Below are 22,675 nucleotides of genomic sequence, written 5' to 3' on the forward strand. Positions count from 1 at the left end.
GATCTTAGTATTTGTGATCCCAAAATTGCACCTTCTCTCTCCTGGGAAGTTTTTGATGATCTTCATGATAGCAACCACTTTCCCATCATTATATCTAGCTCCTCCTATAAGGAAATCACTACTAGAAATTTCTGGAACATTAAAAACGCTAATTGGTCAGAATTTACTTCAACAACCGATATAGTATTATCTTCCTTAACTATTTCTGAGGATATTAACATAACTCTAAATATTTTTAACGAATGCTTACTCACTGCTGCCGAATCTCATATCGGTAAAAAAACCATCTCGTCTACGCACAAAATGGTTCCCTGGTGGAACGCAGATTGTAGTAATGCCATTCGTTTATCCAAAAATGCTTTAAATAGATATCGACGAAATAAAACCCCTCAAAATCTTCTTTTACACAAACAACTTAAAGCCAAAGCCAAATTCATTATCAAACAAAGCAAACGATCTTCATGGCAAAATTACACTTCCTCTCTAAGACACGATACAAACCCCACTCAAATATGAAAGAAAATTTCACAAATCCAAGGCAATAAAACTAAGTAACTTTAAGATTCCTCACCTAACTGTCAACAATTCAGTTATCTATGATAGCCAAGTAATTTCCGACACACTCGCAAATTATTTCGAAGATAAATTCAATAAAAGTAATACGGTTTCCGCTCCCAGTTATTTGCACTCTAAATTTCCCTCCACATCCTTATCAACTACAAATGATGTTATGTTTATCAACGCCCCCTTTACCCTTCATGAACTAAAATTTGCTTTATCTACATGTAGAAAATCTGCTGCTGGACCCGATGACATCCCTTATATCTTTTTAAAAAATCTCTCCAATACATCTCTCTCCAAACTCCTCGAAATTTATAATCTTATCTGGAACACACATAAATTCCCAGATATTTGGCGCAGTTCTATAATTATTCCAATTAAAAAGCCTGATCAATCCTCCGTAACTCCTAAATCATTTCGTCCAATATCTCTCACTTGTACCACTTGCAAACTTCTTGAAAAAATGATAAATAAAAGACTCACTTGGTTCCTTGAAAAACATAATATTCTTCCTGAAGCTCAATCCGGTTTCCGCCGTCACCGATCTACTCTTGATAACCTTGTTCTTCTTCAAACACACATATCTCAAGCAATCAATAATCATCAAGATGTCGTAGCAACTATATTTGACATTGAAGGAGCTTTTGATTCAATCTCTAGAAATGCAATAATTGACAAATTATCCTACTATAATTTGGATGGTAACATTCTCTCATTTATAAAAAACTTTCTAACTGGAAGAATCTTTAAAGTCCTTGTCAACGGTAAGCTTTCTCAATCTCTTCCTCAGAATCAAGGTGTCCCTCAAGGATCTGTATTAAGTTCAACTCTATTCATTCTTGCAGTCAACGAGTTATGCAAGTCATTTCCTGCTCCCATAAAATATGTTCAATACGCTGATGACCTAATCATTTACTGTCATGGTAAATCTGTTCCCATCACATGTAAACTTTTACAAGGTGCTGTAAATCTTCTTCAAGATAGATCTAATAAACTAGGATTATCACTCTCTCAAAGTAAATCCAAATTAATAAAATTTTCCAGAAGGACCTCCACTTCCGTGCCCCAAATTTTATTCAACGATTCCCCTCTGTCTGTTGTTAATGAGTGTAAAATTCTAGGTATGATATTTGACTCCAGGTTAAATTGGAAAAATCACATCCATGAACTTAAAACTAATTGTTTTAAAAGATTGAACGTTCTAAAAACCCTTAGTCATCTTCATTGGGGTGCCGATGAAACTACTTTATTAAGAGTCTATAAAGCTCTCATCCGATCTAAGCTCGACTACGGAAGCTTTATCTACTGCTCAGCCTCTAAATCTGACATAGATTTATTAAACTCTGTTCATAATAGCGCACTTCGTCTATGCCTTGGTGCCTTTCGCTCCAGTCCTATCGACAGTATATACCGTGAATCCAATGAACCTCCTTTCACCCTAAGACGGCAATTTCTTCTTCTTTCATATACTGCATCAACATCCGCAAATCCCTTTAATCCCGTCCATTCTCTAATTACCACATCCAATACCTCTTCTTCTACTAACAATGTTCAACATGTTACCATAAAACCTATACCTCAATTAATTACTCCACTACTTAAAAATATTGACCTCCGGTTGACTAGTTCATTTCCTATTCCTTCTCTTCCCCCCTGGACTAAAAATCTTCCTTCAATAGACATCTCCCTCACCATCTTTAACAAACATGAATCACCCAACAGTCTTGTAAGGAAAGCATTTTTAGAAATCATACAAAAAAAATCATATGATTTAATTCTGTTTACCGATTCTTCTAAAACTACCACTGGTGTTGGCTGTGCTGTCACCACTAAACATGAACTTGTAAGATCTTCTCGGCTACCTTCAACATGTAGCGTTTACACAGGTGAACTATATAGTATTCTGTTGGCATTTCAATGCATCTCCCATCAAAAAAGACATGTTGCCATTTGTACGGATTCCCGTTCATCTATCCATTCAATCAATACAATTTTTACTGACCATCCATTTGTTCAAAACATTCATGACATCTTCCAAAATCTCTCTGCTCAAGATGTAACAGTCTCTCTCATATGGCTACCTTCTCATACTGGAATTACTGGTAATGAAACAGCAGATCATTTTGCCAAAGAAGCTACCAACCTCAATACCGGAATCACTACAATTCAACTAGCTAGCGATCTCAAACTCGTTTTCAAAAAGTCAGTAAATGATGCCTGGCAAAACTTATGGCAACAGAGTAAAACAACTCTACACGAACTCCAACCATATATTGGTCATTTCTCCTTGGACTTTCTAACTAGAAGAGAAGCATCGATTATTAGAAGACTCCGAATTAACCACACCAAACTTACCCATGGTTTCTTGATGTCCTCAGAAACTCGTCCAACTTGCCTCCATTGCAATGTTTTCCTGACTGTGAAACACGTCCTCACCGAATGTAACTCTTTCACCAACCTGTATACATCACTTGATATGAAACCTACTGTTAAAGAAACGCTCAACAGCCCTACAGAGATCATGAAAACTATATCGTTTTTAAAAACTACTCAGCTATACAATAATACCATAGTCATTAGTTAAAGTTATATAATTGTTATATGTTTTCGTTATTTAATTATGTATTTAATGTTAGTGTTCTTGTACCAATGGCCATAGTTGTCGAGGTACTTTATGTAAATAAAAAAAAAAAAAAAAAAAAAAAAAAGTTCAAATTTTTTAAAATCTTTCTGAACAAAAAGTAGACCATTTAGAAGTTGGCTAATTTTTTTACATATAAAGAGGTGCTCTACCTATCTAATACACTTTACAGAATTAAAATCGGATTATTTAAGGGGCCTCAGCAATGTTTTAAATTTATAAACAATTTTTTGGCTTATAAACAAATAGCTTTGTTTAATAATAAAAAAATTAATTTTTAGCAATGCAAATAATTAAAACTGGTATAATTTGACTTAAACTTTCAAATGCTGTCAGCAGAATTGCTATTTTATTTTTTAATCAAACGTTATTCGCGTTCAAAAATTGCAATGTCTCGATTTTTTGAAAGTTCCACCGCGTTTATCTCGAAAACTATGCATCCTACGAAAAAATTTGTAAGAACATTTTTTGCTTAAAATTATCCAAGAAATACAAAAACAATGTTTTATTTTGCGAAAAATCGATGTTATGTAATTCCTCAAGTTCTTTGTTTATAAAAATCTTATCGACATCCGGATCAACTGTTACCCAAAAAATTCGTGTTATACGGGTCAAAATACATGAAAAAACTTGGGTAAGTCCATCTAAATAAAAAAGCCCGTAGCACCCCCTCCTGGCCACAGCACTAATTTGTTTATAAGCCAAAAAATTGTTTATAACTTTAAAACTTTGCTGAGGCTGCTTAAATAATCCGATTTCAATTCTGTAAAGTGCGTTAGATAGGTGGAGTACTTATTTATATGTAAAAAAATTGACAAATCTTTGTATGTTCTAGTTTTTGTTGTGCAAGATTTTAAAAAATTTTAATTTTTTAAAAAAAGTTTAGAATGCCAAATTATTATGCAAAATCTAGTAAGTCAATTTTAATGAAATTTGGTGTACGGTTTTAGCACATTACAAAAATTTTCTAAGCGAATTAGGAAGGTTCCAAGTGTAACCCAAGTGATGGAAAATCATTGAATAAGGACAGGCTTGTTTTGCCCCCTTATTTTATATTTATTGCTATTTTGAAGCAAGGGTGATAAATTAAGACATTTTTAACCAATCGCATCTGATAGAAAATTTAATTATCTTTGTTTTATTCCCATACGACTTTGTTCTAAAATGAATAGTTTTTAAGTTATAAGCAAAAAAAGTAGAAAAAAACGAAATTTTTTGAAATTTTTAAATATTTTATTTTTTTTATTAATGTTCCGGGCATATTTGAGAAGGAGCATAATTCAATTATTATTAACGAAGTTATCACCTAACTTTATCAGCAAAAATCTGAATGCCACCTCTCACATCCACCTAAAAACAAATCCTTACTGGTCTATAAAATCATTTTTTGATAATATTGTGGCTTATTTCTCATTATAAATACAGTGGAACCTCGATAACTCGGATTAATCGGGACCACGACCGATCCGGGTTATCGAAAATCCGAGATAGCCGGAGAATATGGTAAAAATTAATAAAATACGGTATACTTACAGATAAACTCCGTTAGAATTGAAATAACATGAAATATTTTTATAAATATGCACAGTACATATTACCTACTCATTACAATTCTAAAAAAAACACCAAACCCAAACAATACAAGACACACAATACTAAAGACCATTGTTTATAAAAGAATTTTTTAAGTAGTCTTTCCTAAACAATGCTGACAGTTTGAAATAAAAAGGAATAGATACTACAGACAGCTGGCTGTTGTTTCTGCGGCGTGTACTATGAGTAATTTTTAATCTCGTGTTCAAATTACACACATAAGTACACGACACAGAGAGTCTAGACACATTATCTCTTAAATATTATATTACATACACTTTTATTGTTGAAAGGATTGTCTGATAATTAACTATTTTGATTGGAAATAAGCCACAATTAAATTGAAAAATACAAAATATTGAAAATCAAAATGTTTATCTGATGAAAATCGGTCCGGGTTAGCCGGACTTCCGGGTTATCTGGGGCCGACTTATCGGGGTTCCACTGTAGTTAAAATAAAAATAAGAAAGTTACAATATCTGGGACACGTAATGAGAGGGCAGCGATATGAAAAGATTGATAATAGAGGGAAGGATAAGAGGCAGAATGAGTAGCTATAGAGAGAAGGAGAGTGTCGGGTTAAAGAATTTTAGGGACTGGTTTAAATGCAGTTCTATAGAACTCTTCAGAGCAGCGGTAGAAAGAATAAAGATAGTGATGATGATATCCAACCTCCGATTGGAAGACGGCACTTACAGAAGAAGAAGCAGGATCAGTGAGAAACAGCCTCGTGTGCAGAAGAAAAAAGTGTTGTTCCTCCAAGACACTGCACCGACTCACAAGAGTGTTATGACAATATAAAAAATTCATGATTTAAGGTTTGAATTGCTTTCTCATGCGACTTATTCTCCTGATTGAGCGCCCTCCAATTACACTGGACAACAAAAAAATAAAAAGTTTTTGTCCCAAGAGTTCTGTTGCCTGATTCTTATAGTACTTTTTATCCTGAATTCAAAAATGAAACCCGTTTTTTCTATCACGTAAGGTTTTCTTGTGAAACGCAAATACATATAATACGTTATTCACCTATTCTTAGCTATAAGGATATGGGTGTACTTACGTTAAAATGTGGTTGTAAGCGATTTTCTTGAGTATTTCGCTTCTGGTACATCTCTTTTCAGTGTCCAACAGTAGTCAGCCAGCATTCTTGGACTCCATTTTCCTTGATATCGGTTTTTCATACTCGAAATATCTTGATGGAAGCGTTCTCCATGTTCATCACTAACATCACCAAGATTTTGTGGAAAAAAGTCCAAGTGGGAATCAAGGAAATGTATTTTAAGAGACATGTTGCATCCCAAATCACAGTAGGCTTTCAGTAGACTGTTGACATAATCCTTGTAGTTGTCAGCTTTGTAGTTTCCCAAGAAATTTTTAACAACATTTTTGAAACAGGTCCATGCTCTTTTCTCCAAGTCATTGAGTTTACATTCGAAATTGTTGTCCTTAATCAGATCTCTTATTTGTGGACCTACGAAGATGCCCTCTTTGATTTTAGCTTCACTTAGTCTAGGAAACTTTTCTTTCAAGTATAAAAAACCTTGTCCGTTGATGTCCATAGCTTTGACAAAGTTTTTCATCAAGCCTAACTTGATATGAAGTGGTGGCAGGTAAACTTTCTTAGGATCAACCAAGGGTAAGTTTGCAACATTTTTCTTACCAGGCTCGAGGGACTTCCGCTTCGGCCATGATTTTTTCTTGTAATGACTGATGCGATCTCGGCTGTCCCATTCACAAAGAAAGCAACAAAACTTTGTATACCCAGCTTGTAAGCCAAGTAACATAGCAATGACTTTGAGATCTCCGCATAAGTTCCATCTGCATTGGTCATATTGAATTTTTTCAAGAATCAGTCTCATATTTTCATATGTTTCTTTCATTTTTGCCGCATAAGCCAAAGGAACAGAAGGAAATGCGTTTCCATTATGCAATAAAACAGCCTTGAGGCTAACTTTGGATGGGTCTATAAATAAACGCCACTCTTCGGGTTTATACTCATGCCCTAAGGTGTTCATCACTGCTGAAATATCATAACAGAATACTAAATCTCCTTCTTGGGAGAAAAACCCCTCAAAATCTTGTTGCCTATTTCTGAAATAACATACTTTAGTGCCTTTGCCAAGTAAGTTCCAACCCTTAAGGCGTGACCCCAACAGTTCTGATTGGTTTTTTGAGAGATTCAAATCACGAACCAAATCATTAAGGTCTCCTTGAGTTAATAAATGAGGCTCAGTGGATTCATCAAAACTAGGATCTTGTAAATCATCATTTTCTTCTTCATCTGGTTCAGGAATTGTAGCTTCATCAATTTCTATGGACGTTGGAGGAGGTGGTATGGGAAGTTCTTCACTATGCGGTACAGGTCGGATCGCCGAGGGCAAGTTCGGATATTTTAAAGTATGTTTTGACTTACTTGTAATCCCTGCTGTCTTTGTCAAACAAAAGTAACAGTCGGAAGTGTGATCCGTTGGCTCCCGCCAGACCATTGGAACTGCAAACGGCATGTGACGAGAAGCATTGGCCCAGCCAGTTAGTAGTCTACCGCATGTTACACAGCATATGTGTGGGGCCCAGTTTTTGTCCTGATCACCCACTTTACAGCCAAAATAAAGTTCATAGCACTTTTTCATTAAAGGAGTAAGATTCCTTCTTTGTGATTTGAAAGTCAACTCACCACATACATAACAAAACGTGTCCGGATGGTTTAAACATTTGCGAGGCATGCTGAACTGAAAATGCACACTACACAACGTGAAAGCATTGTCACACAAATAGAATTCACTGTTCAAGGGACCAAACAGTACTGAGCGGCAGACTGAGCTCGACAGCTGCATAAGTCAACAAGTGCAATCATGTCGCGACATGTCTGTGACCTTCAACACAACCTAGACAGGAAATTACTCCCAACCACCCCCCACCCACTCACTCTCAAACCATAACATTAAATGTTTAAATTAAATTTTTGGGAAGGGGTTTATTTCTAATATAATCAAATTTCAAAAAAGACATGAAAATCATAAAGACAAATGGGTATTTTCCAAGAAAACCTTGCGTGATGGAATATTTTTGATTACAAATTTGAATTCTACCCATCAAAATACATAAGAATTGGTGGAATTGATACATGGGACAAACCATGTGTTTACCAGTGTTATTAGATGATCCCAAATCTGAAAAGATGGCTCGTAAATAAAAAAAAATCCAACTATAACGAACAATAATTGAAGAAACAAATAGCTATTTTGCGGAGTATGATTCGCACTGCATAAAAAAGTTTGGGAAAAGGAACCGTTGTATGGAGATAAAAGGAGACTAGGAGACTATCGAATAAAATTAAAGAATTTTCAGACAAAACATGATTTTTTTTCAAAGGAGGTTAGTTATCAGATCATATACAGTCGGAAAAATGAAAGAATACCCATGAACGAACATTATAAAACGCGCTGTATTTTCCTGTCATCGCATCACAAAGAAAATTGTCCAGTGCAAGTACATGTAACAATAATTATTATATGTAATTGAGCAGGCCAATTTTTTGTGTGACACGGTGACAGGAAAATACAGCGTGTTTTATATATTCGTTCATGGGTATTCTTTCATTTTTCCTACTGTAAGTATACGAGAAAGAAATTAGATTTTAATTACATTTTTCTTTAATTTGATGGCCTTGGCCGAGCCAATAAGCCAGACATTTTGTTATTTTAAAAACAACCATTTTTTTTTAATCGGAGGAATTTTTTCTGTATTTCATTTTAATTACATATTATTGTTTGTTTTTTAGAACAGTGTCTGTAGCGTATCTTTAATATAAGGGAATAACATGAAATGGGATGTCATTGCTTTGGTAGATGATTTTTAGCGAAGATTTACACAATCTCTGTCTATTACAATAAGTATTTATGTAGTGGTTTTAAATAATAACTTCATAAATTATGTTTTAGGTAAATTTGATAGTGCTGGTATAGCTTCTGGTAGTCTAAATAACAGCATTGGCAAAATTTCATCGTTAAGACTGAATGTACATAGCGAAAGTGATAACTGGGCTATTTTAAGTGAGGTAATGTATTATCGCCTTAATAAATTTTACAGTATTAAAATAATATCTCTTTAAACTTAACCTTCCACCATTAATCCTACCATTGATTAAAAACTACCCATGTAGATTGTTATTAATCAGTGACAGTACCTACACCACTGTGCGTAGAGTTCCCCAGGCCTTCTGTACACTTTGTTCCGCCTATCATCAGAAAAAAGACGGTACATTGGTTCATCGGTGAACAATATTCTTTCCCAATCGTCAATATTAAAAGATCCGTCCTTATCCAAGGCACGTGCTTGTTTTCTTAACTATTTATTACAAGAATCAATAGTTATCCCTTGCATAACCCCCCCCCTCCTTTCTCATCATGGACTTGGTAACAGGCAACGGAGGATTTGCCTTTACCCAGACGCCAACATAAAAGAAATAAGACTAAGTTTCCACTATAACGGCATATAAAACAACATAATGCTATTCTACATCCCACCAGAATGAAAACAATGGGAACCTTCTCTGGTTACACCTCCGAGGCTTCTACAATTTGCAAGCTTGGCTTGGCATGGCTTGCAAATTGTAGAAGCCTCGGAGGTGTAACCAGAGAAGGTTCCCATTGTTTTCATTCTGGTGGGATGTAGAATAGCATTATGTTGTTTTATATGCCATTAGAGTGGAAACTTAGTCTTTTTGCTAGCAGTTGCCGCTAGGGCATCTATGCCATTTCGTTCTTGCAATCCGGGACTGCACGCTGGGGCTTGTTTTGGTTGGATCGGGGAGAGCAGCATATGTGCCTCCTGATGAGAGACTAATAAGTTTCGAAACCGGTAGGGGTGCTTGGTGCACTCTCTGATTGGACTGGAATATGGTTCGGCTGTATTTTCGTTTTGCAACGAAATTGAAAATGGTTATTCATTTTTGATAAAAGAAATACAGTCCAGAAGACTCCAATGGGCAGGACACCTCAGAAGACATTCTAACCAAAGAACAGAAAAGCTGGTATGAGAAGAAGTCCCAACTGCAAGAAGATCACGTGAACTCCCTCGACTCCGGTGGCGAGATAGATTTCAGGTCGCTTTAGGAGACCTGAAAGCTATGGTCATGGAGAATTTAATAGAGGTTGCTCAAGACAGATAAGAGTGGAAGCATGTTGTCGAGTCGGCTAAACACACGAAGGGTTGTTACATGGGCGCCCATATAAAAATGGCAGACGTGAAGATGTTGCACATTACTACATTTTGTATACTTTGGATGACAATATACAGGGTGATTGATTAGTGTGAGGAAGCTCAGTAGATCTGTTATAGTAAAAATTACAAAACAAAAGTTATTGACAAAAATTGTAGGCAGCTTTAAGCTCCACATTTTAAAATTAGTTACAATCTTACAGGATGTTCCATAAGATGGTGTCAGACCAAACTTATGTTTTGTTTTAATGGAACACCCTTTATTTTATTTTAAATTTGAAATCTGCTTCACTTACACATTACAACAATGTAAAGTTTTATTATGTTATACCGGGTATTTAAAAAGTTATAACCAATATTACCTGAAAATCGTATCAAGTTTAACTCCCTGTATAATTAAAAAGGAGTATAGGAACATTGATCTATTGCAACCATAGTTTTTTAATAATTGTTAAAAATTATAAAACATATTCGCTTTCATAATATTCGTTAAATCAAATACAGGATAAGTCAAAATGCAAGAACATTATTTTCTTGGTAATTTTAAATAGAACACCCTGTATTTTATATCACTATCGAAAAGTACTAATATCGTACTTCAAATTTTATGAAGTACTCCCTATACCTAAAGTTATCAGTTTTCTAGATATTTTTATTTTTCTGTCAAAGTATTAATTTGGTAGATATTTTAACGTTTACCAATAATTATTGTGAGTTGGCCATGATTGATTTGTCAGAAACTGACAGTTTGACATTATTGTTTATTAATTCAGTAACGAAAAAACGACACAGAAAAGAAAACAATTTATTTCAAATAAAATTTATAAAAAATAACCGACGGAAAATTAAAAAAAAAATAACAACACATAGACAAATAAAAAACAACAGTAATTTTAACTTATCTTACTTAAGTAAGGTGTTCAAAATGACCTCCCAAAACATCTATGCATACTTGAAAGCGGTCATTGAAAGTGTTGCTTACACTACTAAGGGATCGGAAGGGATTGACCGGTAAGATGGCCCCTAAGGTCACCAGATTTCAATAAAATGGACTCATTTTTTTAGGGTTACGTTAAGAACGAAGCATATAAAATACCTCCAACAACAAGGGATGATATGAAAAATAGAATCCGAATTGCATTTCAAAATATTTCTTTACAAATAATGTAATGTAAGCAACTCTTTCAATGACCGCTTTCAAGTATGCATAGATGTTTTGGCAGGTAATTTTGAACACCTTACTTAATTAAGATAAGTTAAAATTACTGTTGTTTTTTATTTTTCTATGTGTTGTTATTATTTTTTTTCCGTCGCTTATTTTTTATAAATTTTATTTGAAATAAATAGTTTTCTTTTCTGTGTCGTTATTTCGTTACTGAATTAATAAACAATAATGTCAATCTGTCAGTTTCTGACAAATCAATCATGGCCAACTCACAATAATTATTGGTAAACGTTAGAATATCTACCAAATTATTACTTCGATAGAAAAATAAAAATATCTAGAAAACTGATAGCTTTAGGTATAGGGAGTACTTCATAAAATTTGAAGTACGATATTAGTACTTTTCGATAGTGATATAAAATACAGGGTGTTCTATTTAAAATTACCAAGAAAATAATGTACTTGCATTTTGACTTACCCTGTATTTGATTTAACGAATATTATGAAAACGAATATGTTTTATAATTTTTAACAATTATTAAAAAACTATGGTTGCAATAGATCAATGTTCCTATACTCCTTTTTAATTATACAGGGAGTTAAACTTGATACGATTTTCAGGTAATATTGGTTATAACTTTTTAAATACCCGGTATTGGCTCCGTGCGTCTCCCCTCTACGTACAGTCACGTGATACGCTGTCAGATTTTGTAAGGACGTTTTAACATTGAGTCTTATGGGATTATTTTGTTAAACTTGAATATTTTATTTTGTAGTGATAATAACCGAATACAATTGTTAGAATTCATTAGTTATTAATTTACACTGTAATTTATAGTGCAACAAAATATTTTCTTTTTCGTTAATAAATATTTATTGACATAAACTGCGATAGTGAGGTTATGCATACAAAATCAAACTGATAATCAATATTGGAAAGTGAAGAATTTATAGTGCGTTTTTATTTGCTGTTTATATTAATACATAATATCACTAGCGTGACAACATTTTTTTAAATGTCTCATTTAAACATACACAAAGCGTCCTTATAAAATTTCAAAAAACCGCCACCATGAGCAGGTCGGTCGATTTTGCTTTGACACTTTGTTAACGCTCGGAGCGAATAACATAATAAAACTTTACATTGTTGTGATGTGTAAGTGAAGCAGATTTCAAATTTAAAATAAAATACCGGGTGTTCCGTTTAAAAAAACATAAGTTTGGTCTGCCACCATCTTATGGAACACCCTGTAAGATTGTAACTAATTTTAAAATGTTGAGTTTAAAGCTACCTACAATTTTTGTCAATAACTTTTGTAATTTTTACTATAACAGATCTACTGAGCTTCCTCACACTAATCAATCACCTTGTATATTTTAAAGCACTCGAAAAGCCAGAGAGCACGTCCCCCTGCTCATCGGTATGGGCACCTATGGGTTGTAACGCCACGGGGTAGTAGTAGTAGTAGTAGTAGTAGTAATGGTTATTATTCCAAACATGTTTACAAGCAAAATGCAATGAGAAGTACTGGTAAAAACCTTTGTCTCAGGGTACGAAGTGTCAAAAACCTGTCTTGATTAGGAGTTGTAACCCTTCTACGGCCTTGACCGGGTCTTCTCCACTTATTTCCAGTAACAGAAAAACGAGGTAACACGCTTGAAATGGTTGACTTAGTGACGTTAAAACGTTCAGCGAGTTACTTGACTGTATCCTTTTTCGCGAAGAGGAACGATTCTAATAGAGTCACTTCCTAACAAATTTCGATGTTCTTGACGCTGGTGGTTCATTTTAAAAGAAAAAACATTTAATAACTTGAAAAACGCCTTTAATCGTTTAGCAAAACGTATTCGAACCTAACCAAATTCGAATTAAAATGAAGCCTAATAGGCTATTGATTAAGTAGGTACTATAGAAAGGAACTACAACGTTAACGGGGTTTTATTATTTCATATGGTCAATGAATCTCTATATATGGAAAAACCGCGGAGTGCTACCATTTAAAGGGGTGCGTTTTTGAGAAATGGGTGAATTAGTCCCTGGGCACAGGTTACATTAGGGTGAGTTCTATGCACTTTTGGTACAAACACGTCTACATAAAAATTGTTTCTGGTTAAATTTGCTATCTAAATATTAATTTTTAAAGTCAAAGATGCTTTTTTTTACAAATATATATTCAAAACAAAAAGCACAAAGAAACCCAAAAGAAAGAAATTTTGTTTTTGTCCCATAACTTTTGTCCACGGGGATATAGGTATAGACATTGCTTCACAGAAAAAAAACTTACATATTTTGTCTTTAAAATGATGTTTAGTAGAGGTCATTAGGATTTAAGGTTTTCGAAATATGATTTTTCAAAGTTCGCCACTCACAGCAATTTTGGGCAATTTTCCTTGTTATTTCGCAAATATTGTTCTGTAACTTTTTTCTACGTAACCTTAGGCATATGCAATGGTACATGTAAGAGGAATAGAAATTAATTACCTTTAAAATGTTCTACTGTATAATGTTGTACGACTTCTTTTAAAGAGGTTATCTATTTCAAGACTTTATACTTTTAACGAGTTTTTATATTTTTCACGATTATTTTTTAAGTGTTCCCTTATAACTTTTTTTTTCTTCATTTAGGTATATATTATATAATAAAAAAGAAAGCTTATTTTGTTTACTTTAAAATGGTGTATTATAAAAAATTCTAGGATAATTTTTGAATAAGATATGCTTTTTCAAAATGTAATAAGTACTTGCAACGATTTTTGATTTTAGGATTATTTTTTAAATTCCCTATTATATTTTTTTTATGTGATTGTGTGTTACGATTGAATCTTATTTTTTATAGGTAATACTTTGGATCCACTTGACTCGGCCGGGCAAACTTCAAAATATGGTTTAATTCCAATATTTACTGTCAAAGCTCCTGCACCACAAGCTTTGCTTGAAAAAAATAGCATGTAAATGTACCAAAGGATGTACAAAAAACTGCGGTTGTAGGAAGATAGGAATTAGTTGTTCAATATTCTGCAAAGAGTGCATGTGCATGGGTACTAATTGTGGGCACTCTAAGATAACTGAGGTGTCAGAGGAAGATATTGAAACTAATGCTAACGAAGAGATGGACTTTGATTTTGAAAATTTTTTAAATGTCAACGTTTAAATAATTTTAACTAAAGTGATGTTTTTTAAGACTAATGTTTATATAATTTTTGTAAAATCACTCGGTTTCCATTACATATTTAAATATAGATGATACACCATTTTAAAGAACAGAAAGTAAGCCCTCTTTATTGAGCAATATATAGTATAGTCATGCACAAGAAAAAAAAGTTATACATAATGAGAAATTTCAAAAATAATCGTAATAAATGTAAAAAATAATATTATTTTTATATTAGGTATTATATAATATATAATATACTATTAAATATATAATATATTATATAGTAATATTGTTTTATTTTTATATTATATTATAAAAAATCGTTAAAATTATAGAAACCTTAAAAAACCATAACCTCTTTAAAAAAAGTCGTACAACGTTATACAGTAGACCATTTTAAAGGTAATTGATTTCTATTCCTATTACGTGTACTATTGCATATACCTAAAGTTACGTAGAAAAAAGTTACAGAACAATATTTGCGAAATAACAAAGAAAATTGGCCAAAATTGCTGTGAGTGGCGAACTTTGAAAAATCATATTTCGAAAACTGTAAATCCTAATTACCTTTACTAAACAATATTTTAAAGAAGAAACATGTAGGTTTTTTTCTGTAAAGCAATGTCTATACCTATATCCTCGTGGACAAAAGTTATAGGACAAAAAACAAAATTTCTTTCTTTTGGGTTTCTTTGTGCTTTTTCTTTTGAATATATTTTTGTAGAAAAAAGTATCTTTGACTTTAAAAAAAGATATTTAGATAGGAAATTTAACCAGGAACAATTTTTATGTAGATATGTTTGTACCAAAAGTGCATAGAACTCACGCTAATGTAACCTGTGCCCAGGGACTAATTTACCCATTTCTCAAAAACGCACCCCTCTAAATGGTAGCACTCCGCGGTTTTTTCATATATAGATGTCCATTGACCATACGAAATAATAAAACCCCGTTAACGTTGTAGTTCCTTTTAGCTATCTTATTTTGAATATAATCAATAGTCTATAACTACTTAGCATGGTTTTAATTTTTTTGCAAAAAATGATAAAAACATCACCGTTTTTTACCGTTCTATCGATAAATTTTACAATATACCAGAGGTAACAATAATAAAATGTATTTCGATTTTTGTGAAAATATTATTATCACAAAAATCCAAACATTAAATTTATTTGATTTGCCAGAGTTTATAAAATGTTGCGTTAATTTTGGCGCGCAGTGTATATTAAATGTGGATTATGTTTTAGATACACCTTCAAGATGATTCCAGAATTAGGTGACAAACCGATTCTACATTATTGTAGAGTATCCAGCTAGTAAGCAATAATCTGTGATATTTGTTCGTTGATCTGCACATTAAAAATATAACAGCATCGAAACATAATTGCAAACAAACAACAAATTTTAAGCATATATTTTACGGACTTAATGTATTTCTATCATGCACAAAATAATAAGAATTCTTACATTTGTATATCAATCTAAACATAAAAGTTAATTCAATATTTTTTATCTAAGAGCTACGAGAACGCTAAGAGAAAAGCTAAGAGAACGTACACCTGTAGATGTACGTTCTTATGATATTTTAATGACGTAATTATGGGAGCCTGGGAGGAGTATAGTAGAAGAAACAAAGACACAGACAAAATGCTATACAAATAAAAAAACGAACGAGATGGATTGATGAATTTATAGAAGAGTTGGTGGAAGTAAATAGCAAGAATAATGTAAAGCTATATACAGTATGGTGCAAATGTCTGGAATAAATTCGATATTTCGTAAACCGACGACTTTATGAAAAATCCCGAAGCAGGTCGATTTTTATTTTTAAATTACGATATTTTGGCATATATTTCATAGGAGTGACGTCATCCCTATGAACGTGATGACGCAATCGATGTTTTTTAAATGAGACTAGGGGTCGTGTGATAGCTCATTTAAAAGGGTATTCAATTCTCTATTCAGTAATATAAGTATTAACATAATTGCTTATACACAGTGTCCAAAAGAATATTTTTTTAAATTAAATTACATAATTGACAAAAAAAGAATAATGTATGTACGTTATTTAATTCAAAATACATTTTACTATTGTCAGAAAACAGAAAAAAAATTTTAAATGACAAATAAGGATTGTTTTTCGCTTAAATTCAATGTTCAAACCATCTCCCACCAACCACCTGCCTCTTTGAAGTTTTAACGTTTAATTTAGGCGAAAAGCAATGCTTGTTTGTCAAATAAACTTTTTCTGTTTTCTGACAGCAGTAAAATGAATTTTGAACTGAATAAATTAGATACATTCCTCTTTTTTGTCAATTAATTTAATTTAAAAAAATTATTTTTTTTTGGACACCACCCAGATAACAATATAAACTTGTTTCAAACTTGCAACAAGTTTGATACATCAAACATGAAAGCTTGCTGAAGGTTTGCCTTGGCAACTTTGTAAACTTGCAGCAAGTTTAAAACAAACTTGCTAGTTGGAGTGTGACAAACTTGCATGAAGTTTGTTTATTCAAACTTGATACAAACTTGATATAACAAACTTGCTGAAGGTTTGTTTTTGTTCTGTTGCATGAAGTTTGTTTTTTCAAACTTGATACAAACTTTCTTAAGGTTTGTTTTGACATACTAGCCACAATTTGAATAAAACAAGGTGAATAAAAAAATACAATACCATTTTATAAAACAATTTATTAATCACTCAACTAAAATACAATATATTGTCAGCTCTGGCTCTGAAACAAATAAAAGAAATTATTATAAGCTCTTGCTGTGTGCAGAATTAACATTTGGTATTAAAAGAGATAAAAAGATGTTAAAGTAACAATTTTACAATAAAACCTAAAACTTATTTATATATAATATATTGTAAATATAATTTATTTTAGATGGTGCCTATGTAAATATAGCTAGAAGCTACGAAAAACAAAAAAAACTTACCTCAATTTCACCAAAGCAAAAAGAATACCAATCTGTAAGCTTAGTAAAACTCCAAAAAGAAGCTTCAGCTTAGTAATATTAATAATTGAAGTAATAGTCTCGGAGAACTGTACGGTAAATTAAATAATACGGTAATAAAGTAAAAACTCAAAGAAACATTTAACAACAACATAGGATAGGAGGACATAACCACAAATTGCACAAATTATCATCGCTTAGCACTTTGCAGGTTACTTTCCCGTGTTGCCAGCTGTCGAGTAAGCTTTTTCCCTCAACGTACCTTAAAAATTCCCACTTTTATGATAAAATTCCCTCTTATGCTCTTATTTAAAAAATCTGTGAAAATATGTTGAATTATTTTCAAATAATTTGATTTTTTTAAATATTTTACAATTTCGACTGTAGCAAAGATTCACTTTTAAGTCAACTTTTCCCTTTTATGTTGAAAATTCTCGCAAAAATGGAAATTTCCCTCCGATGGCAACACTCTCGTTAGCGTGGGCGTTACATCAGTCGGGGCAAGTCAGGGTACCGAACAAAACCGAAGCGAACCGACCGACCGACCGTAACGTGTAAGTCAACCAAATAGATGGCACGCGTGACGTGGCTTTGCAACTGTTATGCTTGCAACAAAGTTGCTACAAACATGAATCATCATCTTTGTCATAACAATCTTGCAGCAAACTTGACACAAACTTGCCTCGTCATATTTGACGCAGAAATTTAAAATCAAAGAAGAATCAAACTTGCCACAAGTTTACATGCTATCTGGGCGTGTATAAACAATTATGTTAATAAATTGAAAAGTCTCAGATGCAGAATCCACCAATTTAATAAAAATTAAAATGGTAAATAGTAATTTAAACCTGAGACTTTTGAAAGTTCTTTCTGGTACATCCTTAATCTGCGACTTTTTCAATTAATAAGACCGCAGACGACGAATATAGAAAACGAAAAGGAAACGATCACATTCCGCTTTCATTCGTCTAGGAAAAAAGGACAGAAGAGGATCTTTCAGTACTCAAATCCGAGTAAAGAAAATAAAAATGATTAAAAATCCCTTTAAAATGATGGTCCAGCTGTTTTTCGATTCAGAGGAGTGCACGATAACGAACGCTGCCGAGGACGCCTGAAATGGTAGAAACAGTGTGTCCAGCGGGTGTGCAACCCTCTGAATATGGAGGTTATCGGTAAACAAAAATATTGTATAATATTAGTTTTTATTGATGTGTGGACAGAAATAAAATTAAATTTATAATTATAGTGACTTTTTAAATAGTTTTGAAAAGCCGCAGGTACGTAATTCTAAATGTTTACGTTGGAAATACCTAATAGTTTCAATATCTATCGATTTGGAAAATGTAAACAAAATAATGTAGTTACCTATTAGTAGGCAATGCTTTAATTTACATAATCTGATTACGAACAAACTTTCTACAAATCTTCATCTCATATATCGTTTTCTTACTCTATATTTTGTTGTATTTTATTTCGACAAAAATCAAACTAATGATTTTATTAAATTCATATAAATTTATGGTGTAATCGTTTAGTTTGTGTATATTCCCACATGACGTACACGCGAATGTGGTGCAGTTTGAAATGCCGTCAACTTTCGTACGGCACGGTAGACGTGAAGTGGGTTCGAGCCCCAAGCAAGCTATTATTTTTTTATTTTTTTTTTATAAATTTTATGATTGTAAGTATATTATTATATAATTTTTGAAGATATTCTTCTTTTTTGAAAGTGGTAGATAAGAAAGTTAGTTTGATTTTTAAATAGAATAAGTACAAATAACCTTTTAAGTATATTTACTTCGTTTAAATTACCTATTATATAATAGAAGAATATCTTCTTACGTGCGTACAAAGTACACACACATTCTTTTTTTTTCTTTACTCGGATTTGAGTACTGAAAGTTCCTCTTCTGTCCTTTTTTTCTAGACGAATGAAAGCGGAATGTGATCGTTTCCTTTTCGTTTTCTATATTCGTCGTCTGCGGTCTTATTAATTGAAAAAGTCGCAGATTAAGGATGTACCAGAAAGAACTTTCAAAAGTCTCAGGTTTAAATTACTATTTACCATTTTAATTTTTATTAAATTGGTGGATTCTGCATCTGAGACTCTTCAATTTGTTAGGATATGTCGCTGTATCGCGTCCTAATGGGGAATTAGAATTATTTTTCAGATTCCCTTTAAAATGATGGTCCAGCTGTTTTTCGATTCAGAGGAGTGCACGATAACGAACGCTGCTGAGGACGCCTGAAATGGTAGAAACAGTCTGTCCAGCGGGTGTGCAACCCTCTGAATCGAAAACAAGCAAAACCATCATTTATTATAATTATGTTAATATTTATATTACTGAAAACAGAATTGAATACCCTTTCAAATGAGTTATCACACGACCCCTAGTGTCATTTAAAAAAAATCATCGATTGCGTCATCACGTTCATATGGATGACGTCACTTCTATGAAATATATGCCAAAATATTGTAATTTAAGAATAAAAATCGACCTGTTTCCGGATTTTTCCTTAACCCGGGAGTAGTCGCGCTCACTTCTGTAACGTCGATAGTCGCGTGTGAGATTCTATCTCAAAATACGAATTTAAAACAAATTTTTATTTTGTACTATTTTCATCTACTTTTTATATTGAAAATATATATTTCTAACAATTTTATTAAAAAAACCTGTGTTAACGGCCACCTGCCAACATCGGCCACCTGTCCTAACGGCCAGTTTAAAAATTTCCCAAACCAATTATATGTAGACTACAAAAACTGGCAATACCGTCCACCTTTCTATATCGGCCAATAGTTCTTTCATTTTTAGTGGCCGTTACTGACAAATTTTATTGTACAGTAAAACCTGTGTTAACGGCCACCTGCCATCATCCGCCACCTGTCCTAACGGCCAGTTTAAAAATTTCCCAAACCAATTATATGTAGACTACAAAAATTGGCAATAGCGACCACCTTTCTATATCGGCCAATATTTCTTTCACCTTTAGTGGCCGTTATTGACAGGTTTTCATGTATTACGAAAAAGGATGAAATGTGAGATTCTATCTAACGGCGCGACAACTCGCGAGTTAAAGCTAATTGGCTCTCCCCAAAGCCATAAATTCCACAAAAAGAAGAAGAAGAAAAAAAATTCCTACGCATTACTACACCCTTCCTCGAGGCACTTACGAAATTTTTTCAAAATTGCAAAATTTTTCATCACGTTATCGCGAAAAAGGATAGAAATTGAGATTCTATCTCACCGCGCGACTACTCGCGGGTTAAAGTCGCCGGTTTACCAAATATCGAATTTATTCCAGACTTTTGCACCATACTGTAATATAGAAAATTACAAAACAAGAAGAAACTGGAAGTTAATATTGATGCCAAAAAATATACGAAGACATTACGAAGAGTTATTTAAGGCTAGGGAAAGCACTCGATCAAGAATTCTAGATTCAAGAACTCGATCCTTGATCAAGAATGCACAGAAGAAACATAATTTAAAAAGAAAGCAGCAGGCCCAGACGAAATTCAAAATGAGCTAATAAAACAATCCAGAGAACTACCTACAAGAAAAATATACGACCTAATAAGAAGGATTTGGGAAGACGAAAGAATGCCCGAAGAATAGAAAACAGGATGGATATTTCCTATGAGATAGAAAGGTGACACCACAACAAGGCAACAACTGTATACTCCAGGGAAATAAGGTTTTTGTCGGGACACTTGAGCAGCCAGGTTTCAAATGGATTTTTGGGTACTATATACCTAATACATTATAAATACCAAAATGCCCGTCACAGTTCGGACGAGAAACTTAGTTATTAACAAATAAGGGTCAAAGATTCTTTCGTTTAAATCTCTACAGGTAAAAATAGGGTAATTATATATATATATATATATATATATATATATATATATATATATATATATATATATATATATGTATATTATTTAGAGTAATCGTATTTTAGTAGATCAGCAAAGGTTTAAAATGGCACTTTTTTAATTTTGGTCCGATCATTTTTTGCTTCGGAAATTGCAACATAAGACTAAAATTTCAAAAATAAAAAATGTGCTATAACTTTTACGAAAATGGCCTTAAGACTTTCATATTGCAAGAAAAGTTGAGTCAAACATTCCATATAATGCACAAAAAATTTTAAGACGATTCGTCAATTAGTTTAAATTTTATTCAATTTGTTTTTCGCAAAGAGCTTTTTTTCGCAATGTTATTGTTCACAAAATAATAAAGACGTAGGAATTATGTGGAAAACACATGCAAGAAGAATAGAGTTATATTTTCAAAGTGTTAAAAAAAATCATTAAAAAGTCGTTTTTATCACTCCGAAAAAAGTTTAGTAAAATAGAGTCATTTTTGGCTTATAAACAATTTGAATAGCTTTGTTAATGTTGACTATAGAGTAAATCTACTTTAGAATTTCAAAACCTGGTATTTTTATACGAATTTTCAGAAAAAACTTTTTGCCTAGGTGAATTAGGCTCAAAGTTAACCACTTTTATTATTTAATTCGCAGTTACTTCTATATACATCAAATTCTCCTGTAACAGTGTTAGTTACCATACTTCTCCGAAACGGCTTGGCCGATTTTTATGAAATTTTACACGTATATCCTATAGTACGGAGAAGAGGTTTTAATCTATTTTTTATACCCATAAGTTATAAGGGGGGTTGCCACCCTGATATTTTTTTTATTTTTTTTTTGGCAAAATCATCTACTTTAATTTTATATGATGTAGAATTAAAAAATACATACAACCCTAAATTTTCACTCTTTTATCACCAACCCCTATTTCTAATAGCCATTTATATACACATACCGGCAAAATTAGCCGAACACTTTAAAAATGGGACATGTTTTATGTGTCGGATTTCCTAAACCAGTGGTCCGATTTGAGTGATTTTTTTAATTTGTTATAGCCTTGTCATTTAAGAATACTGGTGTAATAATATTGATACTAGACAGGTGAATGTCATTTTATACCGGGTGTTACAATCATACTATGTATTTTCCTTAAAGTTCGGAGCACTCTGTGGAATATTCTAGCCTATATAAAATATTAAAATTAAAACTCAATTGTAGCATTAGGCTTTCTTAACATTTTCTTATTTTGATAATTTGCTTAGGTTGGATAATAAAAAAGTTAGGTACTTTAACAACTAGTCATCTTCTTCATCAATACAGGGTGTTTCTAAATAAGTGCGACAAACTTTAAGGGGTAATTCTACATGAAAAAATAATGACCGTTTGCTTTATAAACATATGTCCGCAAATGCTTGGTTTCCGAGATACGGGATGTTGAATTTTTTCTTTCAAACTGATGATTTATTTATTGCTCTAAAACCGGTTGAGATATGCAAATGAAAT

The 22,675-nt window shown here is 32.7% G+C and overlaps 1 protein-coding gene across 1 annotated transcript in view; it reads left to right on the forward strand.

Moving 5' to 3' along the window:
- LOC126889477 (alpha-1,3-mannosyl-glycoprotein 4-beta-N-acetylglucosaminyltransferase B) overlaps positions 1-19,551 on the forward strand; it is a 359,292-nt gene extending 339,741 nt beyond the window's left edge. The window contains exons 11-12 of the mRNA XM_050657800.1: positions 8,737-8,852; positions 15,583-19,551. Of these exons, the coding sequence (XP_050513757.1) occupies positions 8,737-8,852; positions 15,583-15,615 (149 nt within the window). The 3' untranslated portion in view covers positions 15,616-19,551. The remainder of the gene's footprint in view (positions 1-8,736; positions 8,853-15,582) is intronic.
- Positions 19,552-22,675: the final 3,124 nt, after the last annotated feature.

This window comes from Diabrotica virgifera, chromosome 8 (genome assembly GCF_917563875.1).
Source record: "Diabrotica virgifera virgifera chromosome 8, PGI_DIABVI_V3a".
Classification (NCBI taxonomy): Eukaryota; Metazoa; Arthropoda; class Insecta; order Coleoptera; family Chrysomelidae; genus Diabrotica; species Diabrotica virgifera.